The 13,603-nt window shown below is 38.4% G+C and overlaps 1 protein-coding gene across 1 annotated transcript in view; it reads right to left on the minus strand.

Annotated features, from left to right (window-relative positions):
• POLQ (DNA polymerase theta) overlaps positions 1-10,910 on the minus strand; it is a 135,074-nt gene extending 124,164 nt beyond the window's left edge. The window contains exons 1-6 of the mRNA XM_072724571.1: positions 10,598-10,910; positions 9,723-9,902; positions 7,292-7,422; positions 5,718-5,874; positions 4,012-4,120; positions 1,368-1,587 (exon numbers count right to left, since the gene is read on the minus strand). Of these exons, the coding sequence (XP_072580672.1) occupies positions 1,368-1,587; positions 4,012-4,120; positions 5,718-5,874; positions 7,292-7,422; positions 9,723-9,902; positions 10,598-10,775 (975 nt within the window). The 5' untranslated portion in view covers positions 10,776-10,910. The remainder of the gene's footprint in view (positions 1-1,367; positions 1,588-4,011; positions 4,121-5,717; positions 5,875-7,291; positions 7,423-9,722; positions 9,903-10,597) is intronic.
• Positions 10,911-13,603: the final 2,693 nt, after the last annotated feature.

Genomic DNA, 13,603 nt, shown 5'->3' on the forward strand with positions numbered 1-13,603 from the left:
TCCACAGGTCAAAGAGTAAACCATACTGATGCCTGGGGGGAAAGCATTCCAGAAAGAAAGAACCTGAAGTGGAAGATTCTTGGCATATTATGAAACAGCAAAGAAGCTGTGAAGGGAATGAGAAGGAAAGTAGTAGGTGAGGTCAGAGCACTAAGGGGGTGAGGACAGATCATGTAGGGTCTTATAGGCTACCAAAAAGAGGCTGGCTTTCATTCAAAATGCAACAAGGAACCATTTCAAGTGTGGGAACATAATGGTTATGTTGTCTGATGTTCATGTTAAATAGATCACTAGCTGATTTAAGCAAAGACTGAAAGGGAGAAGGTGGGAAGCAGAGAACTCAATTAAGAGACTATTTCAATACTCCAGGTAAGAACCGAAAGTGATACAAACAGGGTGGAGGCATAGACATAGCAATAGAAAAAGATTAACAGAAGAGTAAATCAATATGTTTCCATATATATATATATATATATATATATATATATATATATATATATACCTACTGAGGTAACCAAGGCACAGTATGGTGATATTTGGGGTACAGAGCAAAGCAATGGAATAAGATTCCATGCCAGACATACAGAGGCTAAAAATGCCTATCTATGAGAGAACTGAAACACATGAATTTATTCCTGTTCCCAGCTCCAGCTGTTACCATATTCAGAGGCGTAGCTCTACACAAAAGAGATGCCCCACTCCACAGATGAGTCAGTTTTTTAACATCAGGATTGAAGAATGAAACTTAAAAAATACTGTGAACTGAAATTTTTTAAGTGTATTTATGGGTGTGTGAGGGAATTTATCATTCATCAAGCACTTCCTAGATACCAGACAATTTTTTAAAACCATTCTTCATTCTTACAATAAGTATCACATCCCATTGTACAGATGAAGATAATATATTCAGACAGGTTTTGTGATTCAACTAACATTGGCCATATCAAGAGGTAGGTCTGACTCCAAAAATGTTCTTCTCCTTTACTATATAGTATACCTACTACTTAACAAAGGTTAATTTTCCACATCAGTGTTTAGTGTAAACTAAGCCATAAGGAATCTTTTTCCAGTTAAAAAGAAAAATCTACAAAATTAGGTATTTTTTATTATTTATGTTATCTTTCAGTATACTTATTAGAAATGATAATCATTTAAATTGAAGGCACAACTACATTTCCTCTCGCACCATCACCACCAATTATTTAAGATGAAACCATTACCTAAATATTAACAATCCTAATGGATACGTAAGGCATATTCAACTACTTTCCACCCCTAGTTTATGTAACTCAAAAAAATATTAACTTGCTAGAAAATGCAATCAAACACAAAGTACTGGGAGTACTGATGTAAAAATACCGACTTACCTTTACTTGCAGATTGGGCTGAAATTCCCTCACAAGTTTCATTGAAGAGTCATATATAGAATTTCCAATTTTTACTGACTCTAACAGTGGTACAGGACGAAAGTTGGTGTGGTAGAGTTCAGCATTCAACCAGGAAGCCACAATCTCCAAATTGGGAAGAGTAGCACTCATGCCAACAATCTGCACGGCATTAGATAGAGGACTGGCTAAATCTGCCTGGCTGTGAAAAACAAATGAAAATGATGTTCAAAGATATTTAGTATTAATTACAAATAGTGAGCTACCAAGATTCTTGGTCATGCCCTTGGGAATATACACTCATACATTTTTAAGGTATATACTTAGAAGTAAGAATACTGGGTTATAGATCATCTTCAATTTTACTGACGTCAAGCTGTTTTCCAAAGAGATTGTACCAAAGTATCTCCATAATCCATAATGTGTTTTGTTGTTCCATATCTTGTTACCACTTAGTATTGCTAATCTTTTCAACGTCAGCCATTTTGGAGGGTGTATGGTACTATCTCTTTGAAGAAGTAGTTTACATTGCCTTGGCTACTAATGGGATTAAGCATCATTTCATGTTTATGGACCATTTGGATACCATCTTATAAATGCCTGTTGAAGGTGCTTGCCAATTGATACTATGGGTTTTTTCTTCCTGATTTGTAGAATTATTTGAATGTTCCAGATAATAACTTTCCTCTTTCATTAATTTTTGCTCTTGTCTTTATTACTTCTTTCTTTCTACTTTCCGTGGCATTACTTTACTACTCTATGTTCTTGAGATGAATAATACATTGTCAGTCTCTCTTCTTCAGTAATATATGCATTTTATACTATTAATTCCCTTTCAAACCATACCTGCATTTCACAAGTTTTGTTACGAGATATACTTTCAATTCAAACTATCTTCCAATTTCTACTGCAATTACTTTTTTGACCCCAAAATGTAAAAATGTATTTCCCAATTCCCAGTGGACATTTTCTAGTTATGCTTCTCCTATATTTATTTCTAGTTTAATTCCATTTTTCGGAGAATATATTTTAAGTGACTTAAATCCTTTAAAATATATTGCTTTATGGCCCAGTGTGTAATGAAGTTTTACTATGTTCAATGAAAAGAACATATATTCTGCTTCTATTTGATAATGCTTCTACGTACATCCATTAAGTCAAATTTGCTAGTTGCATCAATCATATTTTCTATATTGCTACTGATTTGGTATATAAACAATTATCTCCATGCTTTCTCATATACTGAAAAAGATATGTTAAATCTCCCTAAAGCAAAACATAAGAGCTTCCAGATTGAAAGAATCCATTGAGCACTCAGCATAATGAAGGAAAATAGAACACCAAGACACATCAGTGTGAAATTTCACAACACTGAGAAAGAAAAGGAGCCCCTAAAAACTCCAAGAGAATTAAAAAATTTTATATGGGCAAAGGATAAGCAAAGTACTGGATTTCTCAATAGTAACAAGAGAATGAAGTAATGTCTTAAAAACTCTAAAGAAGAAAGATATAACATCTTGACTTCTATATCTGAACAATATGAAATAATTATAAGACATTTCAGGCATGCAAACTTTCAAAAATTATGCATAATAGACTATATACTAAAATAAAGTGGAACTTCCTGGAAGATTTCACCACCAAAATGAGGAAGTAAATCAAGAAAAAAGCATACTATTCAAAAAAGGGGGACTCTGACTCAGGCAAAAAGCAACAGAAATGAATGATAATGATAAAGATCCTAAAATAAGTGCTGTGCAGCACATGCATGCAGTTCATGCACCTATCCCAATTAGAAAAACTCAGAAGGTTTTTAGAGAAATTTCAAGATCAATTTGGTAAAACAGCAAATGTGTTAGAACATACTGGATGGAGATTTACATAAGTGGGATCAATCAGTGAAAAGGACATAGAAAATCAAGCCATCAAACAAAAGACATTTATTAATTTCAGAGAAAACAAAAAGCTATTTAGAAAGTAAAAGTAATCATAATATACTACATGGCTCAGCTGGCAAAGGCATTTTATAGTTATAACAGTATAACACTAAATATTGATCTGAACAAAGTCATGACATAACAGTATTTGAAGAAGGGATGATGGTGAGAGGACAAAGAGGGATTATGGAGTCAGGTGGGGGAAGATTGGGTTGGATGAGTAAAGAATTTTAAAAAGAGCTAGACCTTCATCTTTCATAATAAGTAATCAAGTATGTGTAAAAGTAAAAACTCAATGGCTATATTCAGAGATAACACTGTAAATAAATTTTTTAAAAGCTGTAAGAGTTTAAAGTAGTTGCCTCTGGGAAGGGGGTGATGAAGAACTGCTATTTTTCAAAATTATCCTTGACTGCTTCAATAGAATGATGTATAATTGACAAAAACTCAATTTTTAAAATTTTATCACAAAAGTAGTGATCAGAAATTTTAAAATGTTTACAAAATCATCTAAAATCACTCTCAGCCTTAAGTGCTTCTTTCAGAACAAAAATGAACTGCTGTACATGCGCATTTGTTCTAAGTAAGTATTACTCTTCTTCTTTAATTCATATTTACTATGCACTTTTGCTAAGGTTTTAACACAGGTTAGAATCTCAGGGACTCAGGAACTTTTTTCAGGTACTCACCAAGATGCTGACTTGTGAGTAATATAGCAAATCTTAGTGAGCAAAAGTTCCAGCAGGTACCCTCGGTGAGAGTCTCCCAGCATATGCAATTCATCCACAACCACCATTCCTAAAGAGATTGTCCAGATACTAGGTTTTACAAAATTTCACAATTTCAAGAAAATTTTTTTTTACACTCAGTATCTTATATAGTAAGTAGCTATCATTACTACAATATATTGCAAGTGGTAGAAATTTCTAACCATAAAACAAGAATCAGATTTCACATAACAGACAATCCTTTTTCAAGACACTTCAGGCACCATACGTGGTCCTACTATAAGGTAGTCTGGATCTAAAAATCCATGATTAGCTAACTTAGAGGAAACTGCCTCTCATTAATATCTGAGTAATGGCAACCTTGTAGAAATATAGTACAATGAGATATCAAACACATCTATGATAGTTATTCAGTGTATTGACTTTTCTATGGGGGAAAAAGCCAGGGTAACCACACTGATCTTTTGCTTAGAAAAACAAAATCAAATCAACAAGAAATGATTTTAAGAGATGTTTTTGTTTGATGATGATAGGCTAGTGAGTCACCCTACGACAAAACAGGAGTACGTTTTGTATACCAGATTCCCCTTTCCACTACTTGGAGACTCAAACTAGTCTGTGCACTTGGAACAGTGCCCAAGAATTACTGAAAACTTAATGCCAACCAATGTCTTCTTTAAACACAGTCATAAGATCATGGTTTTTACAGCCACTGGTATCCCCCCGACAAATCGTCCCCACCTAAATCAAGGTCTTTCAGACCTATATCCTAATGGCACATGATGCTCCTTTTCCTCATCAGTAAGCTCAAAATCATATGGCATGATAAGTTATTTCAGAGTTTATTCACACAGTCAATCAAAAAAATTCTGTGCAGGTACTGTGCTAGGTATATTGAATATCACCCTTAATAAGATTTTATTGCAATCCTCAAGATATTGAAATCCAACAGGGTCACAGGTAGTAAGAAAATTCTGATTTGAACTGATGAATGTGATTTCTCTAAGCTTTATAGAGCAAAGCCATGTCTTACTAATCTTTGGTTTCATACCCAACTTTACCATTTAAGCCCACCAGATTCCAATAAGTAGCTAACTGATATTCTTGCTGCTTCTGTTGTTGCTACAACCATTCTCTTCCTGTTGCTACCTCTACATAGACTTTCCTAAGTAGTAAAAATAAATAAATTAAGCATTAAGATAGAAAATCTTCCTATAGTCTCAAACTCAAATGTCAGCTTCTATAGCTCCATACCATTTCCCTGATAAATGGTAACCTCCTAGGAAAGGCCAAATCTAGATACTAGCACCAGAATATGATAACGAACACACAAACACACTAACTGTATATAGCAGAACCAGCCCCAGCATTCTTCCCTCTATTCTTGGTAGTTTAGACAGAAAAGAAGCAATGAGAGATGACTTGAGGGCTCAAGGATATCCTCTGTGTTTTGTAAAGTGCAAACATACAGGGAAATAGAAACAGGAAGCAGGACATAAAACTTTTTTTTAAAATACAGAGTTTCTAACATTACAGATGCCAATTCTCAACGCATAAGTAGATGACAGACACTAAGGAAAAAAAAATGGGACATATAGAAATCATAACAGCTCCACTCCATCAAAAAACAGCAACAAAAAATATCTCTTTGCTTCCTACTTTCTTACCCAATAGATCCATCTTATTTTCCTCAATGAGGCGATTGATCAGACCATTGGCTCTCTCAATTGTGCAGACAGCAATATCCAAAGAAGAGAAATGCCCTGTTGGAGAGGTACTGCCCATATAACCATCCACATTTATTCCTATTTCCTGAAACAGACTCTGAATTGAGTAAAAAGGAAAAATATTTGAAATTCATAAATTGTAGATTGGTTCTATCCCAGAACACAGACATAAGTTTCTAAAGATATTTATTAGATTATTGTTGGTTGTTCCTGGCAACCCTAAAAGGTAACCCTAAAAGAACCCCCTGGTTCTTTTTAGAATCATATACTAAAAATATGAAGTTTAGAACTGACAAAACTCAGGACAGAGATTTTCTGTTAAGACAGAGTCAAATACAAGTATGCCATTTTAACAATAGCACTAATAAAGCAGTTTCAAGAGTTATAGAAATTAAAATTGGAAAAAACTACCATAAACACTAAATTTTTAATCTATTAAGCATGCAGGAAACTAGTTCCTTTTTCAAACACAAAAATAACACTTTAAGAAACAAATTTATATTTCATGGAAAAAATTTCTCATTATCCCACAATTTTTTTTATACAGTGGAAGTTTTCATAAGTCAAATGCAGTGGGACCTTGATTTTAATTTTTTTCTTTCTTTTTTTTTTTTTTTTTTTTAGTTTAACTTGTAACTAACATACCTTCTCAATAAAAAGGATCCTTTCATCATTACTTTGGTCTAAGTTGAGAGGATGTTACCATGTAGGACCAGCTTTGTTGGCTATTTGGCCTCTGAAATAACTGTTAAAAAGATTTATAGAACCATAGAACTTTAGAGCTGTTCATTCAATAAAATGTTTCTGAGTGTTATTGAGTTAACCCAAAGTATTAGGGTTAAAATCCTCATTTTTACCAATGAAAATACTGAGGTCCAGGAGATTATGTGCATGATCTGAAGACATAGTTAATGGCAAAACTGGGACTAGAACCCAGATTTTTTTGGACTATCAGTATAATTGTTTTGCCATTCCAACACACTTTTTCACTGCAGAAATCACAATGGTAATGTATTCTATTTAATGAAACACTGTATTTGTAAAAATGCTTTAAAAACCAGCGAGTATCACACAAATGAAAAATGTTATTATTCATCTTTGCAGAAAAATAGGCCATAGGCCTTAAGCTTTACCTAAGCACCAATGGATCTTATTCTTCTCTTAACTACTCCCAAATAACCCTCACTTAGAATAGGATGTTTCCTTGAATACTCTCTCCTTTTCATGCTTACTCTAACCCTACTATTCAGTTAAAACGCTGATTCTTAATGTATATGTTTATATACTAATTGAAGTATTCTGTTTACTTCCTAAGGAAAAGTTCATAAACTTTAACACAATTTTCAATTACTCGTTTGATTTGATGACCCTTTCTCCTTTACACGATAAAAAGTTTCCCTTCATAAATGGTCAACTTTTAAAGCTACTTCGGGATGCAAGAGAAGAAACTTTTGCTAACACAGCTGCCAATAATAGGTACTATCACAACAATGTTCTTAGTATGAAAACATTACCTGAAGATAGTATTTCTTCTCTTTAGCCACAGAGACAAAGGGCAAAATAAACAAAGCTTTCTTCCGCATTTCTAAAACCCGCTTCAACATAAGTAATTCGGCAACGAGAGTCTTCCCAGCACTTGTAGGAGCTAAAACATGTTATTCCACAAGGTTACCACAAGAAGTAATATTTGACACACTGCATTAATAAATGTTTTAAACTATATCCAGTAACCACAGAGCCTTCAAGTAACCTATCATTAAGGCCCCTACTAGCATCTGAAAACTTTATTCACTTAAACGCCTGACTTCAAACCAGTGCTATAGATAGCCTCCCACTGAAAACAGAGAATAAACAAATCCTTTCATGAACAATAAATAATGAATACTAAGTCCCTAGCTTGTATCTAACAATTAAATACTGAATGTTTAAAAGCCCTGCTTTGAGGAAGGAGATAAACAAGCTTAACATATTGTGGTAGGAACTATGATAAAAGTTGAGGCAGAGGAACTATAACGTAGTTTATGGAAAGGAAACACAATTTACGAGAAGGGAAGGGGAAGGAATGCCAAGCAAAAGAATCAGCATGTGTAAAGGCCTGGAGGAAAGCCTGGTAAATTCAAAGGCCAGTAATTTAGAAAGCTTGAAATAAAACCAGGGGGAGTTAAGAGAAGAAATGTGAACATGTCACCTGAAAAAGAATTTTATAATTCCATGATATAAGGAGTTTAGAATTTATCCTGAAAGCAGTGTAGAGTGACTAGTGAGTTTTATGAAAAGGAGTGGCAAGATCATATTTGTACTTCATAAAGACAACTCTGCATGCAGGGGCAGAACAAAACCAGAGAGAAAATATAAACTATATATAAGGGATGCCTGGGTGGCTCAGTGGTTGAGCGTCTGCCTTTGGCTGAGGTTGTGATCCCGGGGTCCTGGGATCAAGTCCCACATTGGACTCCCCACAGGGAACCTGCTTTTCTCCCTCTGCCTATGTCTCTCATGAATAAATAAATACAATCTTTAAAACTAAATAAATAAAACAGTTATAAGACTGTTGCATTATCTAGAAGATCTTGATATAACCCACAAGAAAAAAGGAGGGGATGATAATCTAGGCAGTGCACCTAAAAAGATATTTGTGTGGCTCAGTCAGTGAGGCCTCCAATTCTTGATGTCTGCTCAGGTTATGAGCTCTAGGTCGTGAGACTGAGCCCCCGTCAGACTCTACACTCAAAGAGGAATCTGCTTCTCTCTCCCTCTTCCTCTGCTCCTACCCCTGCTCCCAAGCACGTGCTCTATCTCTCTCAAATAAAAAATCTTAAGAAAAAAAAAACAAGATATCTGGGATAATACACATCCGACTCAGTGAGTAATGTAAGCCGGTGACCAGAGGATGAATGGCGCTCAGGTTCTGGTTTAAGCAGTTGAAATGGTCAGGCCATTCTACCACTGACACCAGTTAGCACCTACTGTGTACTTTCTACATGCCAAGAACTGTTCTAAGCACTCTCTCATGCTTTCTATTAATGTGCTCTCTATGAATTACCACAGGCAGCAAGTGTTACAGTTTTCAAACGCAAGCAATCTGACTTCACAGCCTGAACCCTTATACCTAAGGATAACTGTCTATTTGCTGAGCCATAACGAAAAATCTGGATGACTCACAACTTCAGAAAAAACTGATGAAAAGTGCATCTTATCAAAGGATAAGTTCCAAAGTCAGTAAAAAGGTTAAAAAGTATGAATTTTGTTAGAGTTGCCCTCGAAAGCCTATAGAAGTCTTCTCTAAGGTAAATTATGGTTTCATGTATACAACCCTGTATAAGCAGGTCAATGTATAAATATATAACGTAGAATGTTCAAATATTGTAAAGCACAACTAAGATCAATTGGAAGAAGAGCAGATTTCTATCTCCCTTGCAACCTCATCCTGGGACATGTCTGTTGAGAGGAATGGCAAGCAGAACAGCTCTCTTTAAATTGTGTTTGGGCAGCGGTTTAGCCCCGCCTTCGGCCCAGGGCGTGGTCCTGGAGACCTGGGATCAAGTCCCATGTCAGGCTCCCTGCATGGAGCCTGCTTCTCCCCCTGCCTGTGTCTGTGCTTCTCTCTCTTTCTTCCCCCTGCTTCTCCCTCTGCCTGTGTCTGTGCTTCTCTCTCTCTGTGTGTGTGTCTCTCATGAATAAGTAAAATAAATAAAATAATAAATTTCGTTTTTGCTCCCCACTCCCACCAATATAATGGAATTTTGCATAATCTTAACATGCATACAATGAGACTCTATTTTTCAGATTTTAAGACTTTTTCTAGTTATAAAGTACTGTTTCATCCGCTTTTTAAAACTACCTCCTAACTACTACCTTGTAAACTACTTAACTACCTCCAGAGTATCCTTTAGTATTCATGCCTTTAAAAATAGTACAGAAATTAATCTGCACAAACTTGAATACCTGAATAGACCAAATTCTTTCCTTCCAGCACTTGTCCAAGCAAAAGGCACTCTGCCTGCCACTCAAACATCCTTTTTACGCCGTAACTGTGATACTTCTCCAGCACCGCTACGGGCAGTCCCCAGTTGGCCAACAGCAGCTGGTCTGTTCCATCGTCAGCAACCGTCTGCCTGCATTCCCCTTTCAGGAAAGGAAAAGGTAATTAATAGTTGAACCTGGCAGCCCGGGAGGCCCAGCGGTTTGGCGCCGCCTTCAGCCCGGGGCGTGATCCTGGAGACCTGGGATCGAGTCCCACGTCGGGCTCCCTGCATGGAGCCTGCTTCTCCCTCTGCCTGTGTCTCTGCCTCTGTGCGTGTGTGTGTGTGTGTGTGTCTGTCTGTCTGTCTGTCTCTGTCGTGAATAAATAAAATCTTAAAAAAAAAAAACTAAAAAAGAAAATAGTTGAACCTAATTCTAATATAGGACTTCGGCGGTCAGTCTTCCACTGTATTCTGAAATACCTCCGTGTGGGGCGGAGGCCAGATAACGCAGATGGTGACATAAAGCACTTCCAATGGAGGGATCTGCAAGGAGCACCAGGCGCCATTAGGGCGGGAGCCCCCCCCCCCCCCCCCCCCCACACACACAGGTGATGAGAGTTGGCCAACTAGGAAGTGGTCTCCGTAGAGCTCCAAAGACCCACACGACGCTTGAATAGCATCACCGGGCTGTCACCCACTACGCACGTCCATGGCCTAACTTAGTGACCGGCCCCAGCAGGCCAGAGTCACAAGCCGGGAACGGGGGTAGACGCCCAGGGGGGTGTGCAATCACGCAAGCCCCGTACGGTAACCGCTAGCCCTGCGGCCCGCGGCCCCCGGAGGGCCCGGGAGTACCTGCAGCGGCGACCAGCCGCCCGCGGTCTCTGCAGCGGCGTCCCAGGCCCGGGGGTGGGCTGAGCACCGGTCCGCGGGGGGCCAGGAGGCCGTCACTGTCGTCACCGCCGCTCCCAGACACGGAGCCCGAGCCTGAGGCTGAACGCCGCCGCTTCCCACTCCGGCGCGGAGGGTTCATCGCGAAGTCTTCTCGGCGATTCAGGGAAAGCGACAGCCGCAGCGTCCTCCCGCTCCGGAGCGACCGGGCCCCGCGACAGGTGCGGCCGCCATCTTCCCGCCACGGCTTTCAAACTCCGGCCTCCCAGCCCGCGCCGGAACCATAGAGCGCTCGGGGCTGAGAGTCCCCTGAGAACCATAGAGTCGTGGGGAAGGAGCGGCCCTCGCCGGCGTCTCGGACCTCCCGCCTGTCGCCTCGTTGGCAGGTGGGCCCGAGACAGGGGCTGGGATGCGCCTAGAACGAGGGATGCGGCCCGAGCCGGGGGGCGGACGGCTCTGTAGGTATGGCCCGAACTTGTCATCAGCCTGGCCTAAGCACCTTCTTTTTTGTCCATTTCTGGTTTGAATAGCAAGATTTGCTGACTCCATGCAATGCGTTGCCCGTAATAGGTAGCTCAGGGATGTGACTCTTCTTAACGTATTGGTATTTAAAAAAAAAAAATATTACAGATTATGGGTGCAAATCCCCACAGCACAAGTCTGGGAGATAGCATTTGGGAATCAATTCTGCGAAAAAACCGAGGGTCTTCATTTTTAAAATGTTTTCGAATGGCGATGTTCTAAAAGTTCCACGAGATGGAGACATTGCTCCGTGGAGGAAACATTTTTCCTCGTCCTCTTTTATGCGGTTTCCCTGCGTTCTTCGACCATTTATTGAGCACCTTCTGTGTACTAGCCATCTGGGTAGATGGAAGGGAAATGGCATGAAATGGGTCCTGCTCTCAAAGAGAAAGAATAGGGACGCCCGGGTGGCTCAGTGGTTGGCGCACCTGCCTTTGGCCCAGGGCGTGACCCCGGGGTCCCGGGTTTGAGGCCCACATCGGGCTCCCTGCACGGAGCCTGCTTCTCCCTCTGCCTGTGTCTCTGCCTCTCTCTGTGTGTCTCTCATCAATAAATAAATACAATCTTTAAATTTTTTTTTAAAAAAAGAAAGAATATAGAGAAAGACACATTAAATTAATAATTTTAAATTGTACTAGTGTTCAGGCAGCAATGAACACTGCGATCAAGGAAGAGTGAGGACTCCTAATTTACATTGTAGTCGTGCAAGAACTTTCTGAGATGCAGTACAGCATACAAGTCAAGAGTGCAAATCTGGAGCCAACAGGCCGGGTTTAAAGACTTAATAGCTGTATGATTTTGGGCAACTTGCTTAAGCCCTTTGTGCTTCCTTTCTGTGTGTATATGATAGGGATAATGTAGTAAACCACGTGGTTATTAATAATATTAATAATAACAGTGAGCCATGTGACTTACTAAATAAGTCATTATGTATAGAGTGCATTAGAACAGTGCCCTCCACATAATAATTACTATTGGAAGGAAGTGATATTTAAACGTTCTAATATTGCTTCCCATGTAAATCTTGCATCTTAAGGGAAAATAATAAACTAAAAAAAAAACAAATCTCACAGATCTCACACTATTTTTATTAGGTGAACTATGATCAAATGAGGAACATAATTAGGAATAAAATATAAGGAATAGTTACTGTCATCCTGGTAAGAAGTCTAGAGAATATTTTCAAATTTACAGTTTATTTCAAACATGCAACATCTGTTTCTAATTTAAAAAAAAAAAAACTCAGAAAAGTAGAGAAAAGAAAGCTACTTTTCCAAAATATTTTACAATTTTGTTATAGTAACAGATATTGTAATAATTAATGCTACTATGCCAGAAGTATTTCCCAACTTTTAATTGTGTCTGAGCTTGTGTTCCTTGGGATTTTATTTTTATTTGTAATTCTTCAAGGTCTGAGTTAAAATCTTCCAGAGGGGATGCCTGGCTGACATAGTTGGTGGAACATGTGACTCTTGATCTCCCAGTCATGAGTTTGAGCCCCACTGTGTTTACTTAAAAATAAGGGTTTATTTAAAATAAATAAATAAAGTCTTCCAGAAAAAAAGATATTTGCACATATTTCTGCCAGTTACCTGGGAGACGTACCAATTCTGGGCCACTTTAATCTCTGAGTTGATGTTTTGTAAAGATAGAGAAGTAGCAAAATGACCTGAGACACTCAGAGCCATATTTGGATGGGCTTCCAGCCTTATCACTTCAATCTGCAGAGCAGATATTTCTCTGCTTTACTTACTAAGGGTGCTGCCCTTCTTGAGTTTTGGCCTTTTATAGTTTTTTTTAAGATTTTATTTATTTATTCATAGAGACACAGAGAGAGAGACAGACAGACACAGGCAGAGGGAGAAGCAGGCTCCATGCAGGAAGCCCAACATGGGACTCGATCCCAGGACTCCAGGATAACACCCTGGGCTGAAGGTGGTGCTAAACCGCTGAGCCATCCAGGGCTGCCTGCTTTTTATAGTTTAGATCTTACCTCTCACCTGTTAGGAGTCACAGACAACTATCCCCCAGAATACATAATCCATTAAAGTCCGCACTCTAGACTACCAGGGATCCGAAGATATCACTATGGAAAACTTTGGTTCCAGTGCTTCACTTACTCTTTTACAATGTTTAATTATTTGATTGACATCTCTGTCCTACAAGGAATTCTTTGATTTTACCAGTCTGGTCATGAATTTTTTAAGTATATTTGTTACATAACATCCAGCATTTTAAGAAAAGTGTGCTGTACTAGAAGTGGTTTCTTGTTCAGTCTAATACTGCTGAAAACAGAAGCAAAGGAAACTCAAATAACAATAGATGTACATTCAAATTTGTCGCTGGATTATTTTAATATGTTTGCACAGATAATAGTGTAATTGCAGAGGTTATATAGAAAAAAATAAAATGTATGCAAACTACATTTGTCAATTGACTAAAACAAAA

The sequence above is a fragment of the Vulpes vulpes genome, chromosome 1 (assembly GCF_048418805.1).
Source record: "Vulpes vulpes isolate BD-2025 chromosome 1, VulVul3, whole genome shotgun sequence".
Classification (NCBI taxonomy): Eukaryota; Metazoa; Chordata; class Mammalia; order Carnivora; family Canidae; genus Vulpes; species Vulpes vulpes.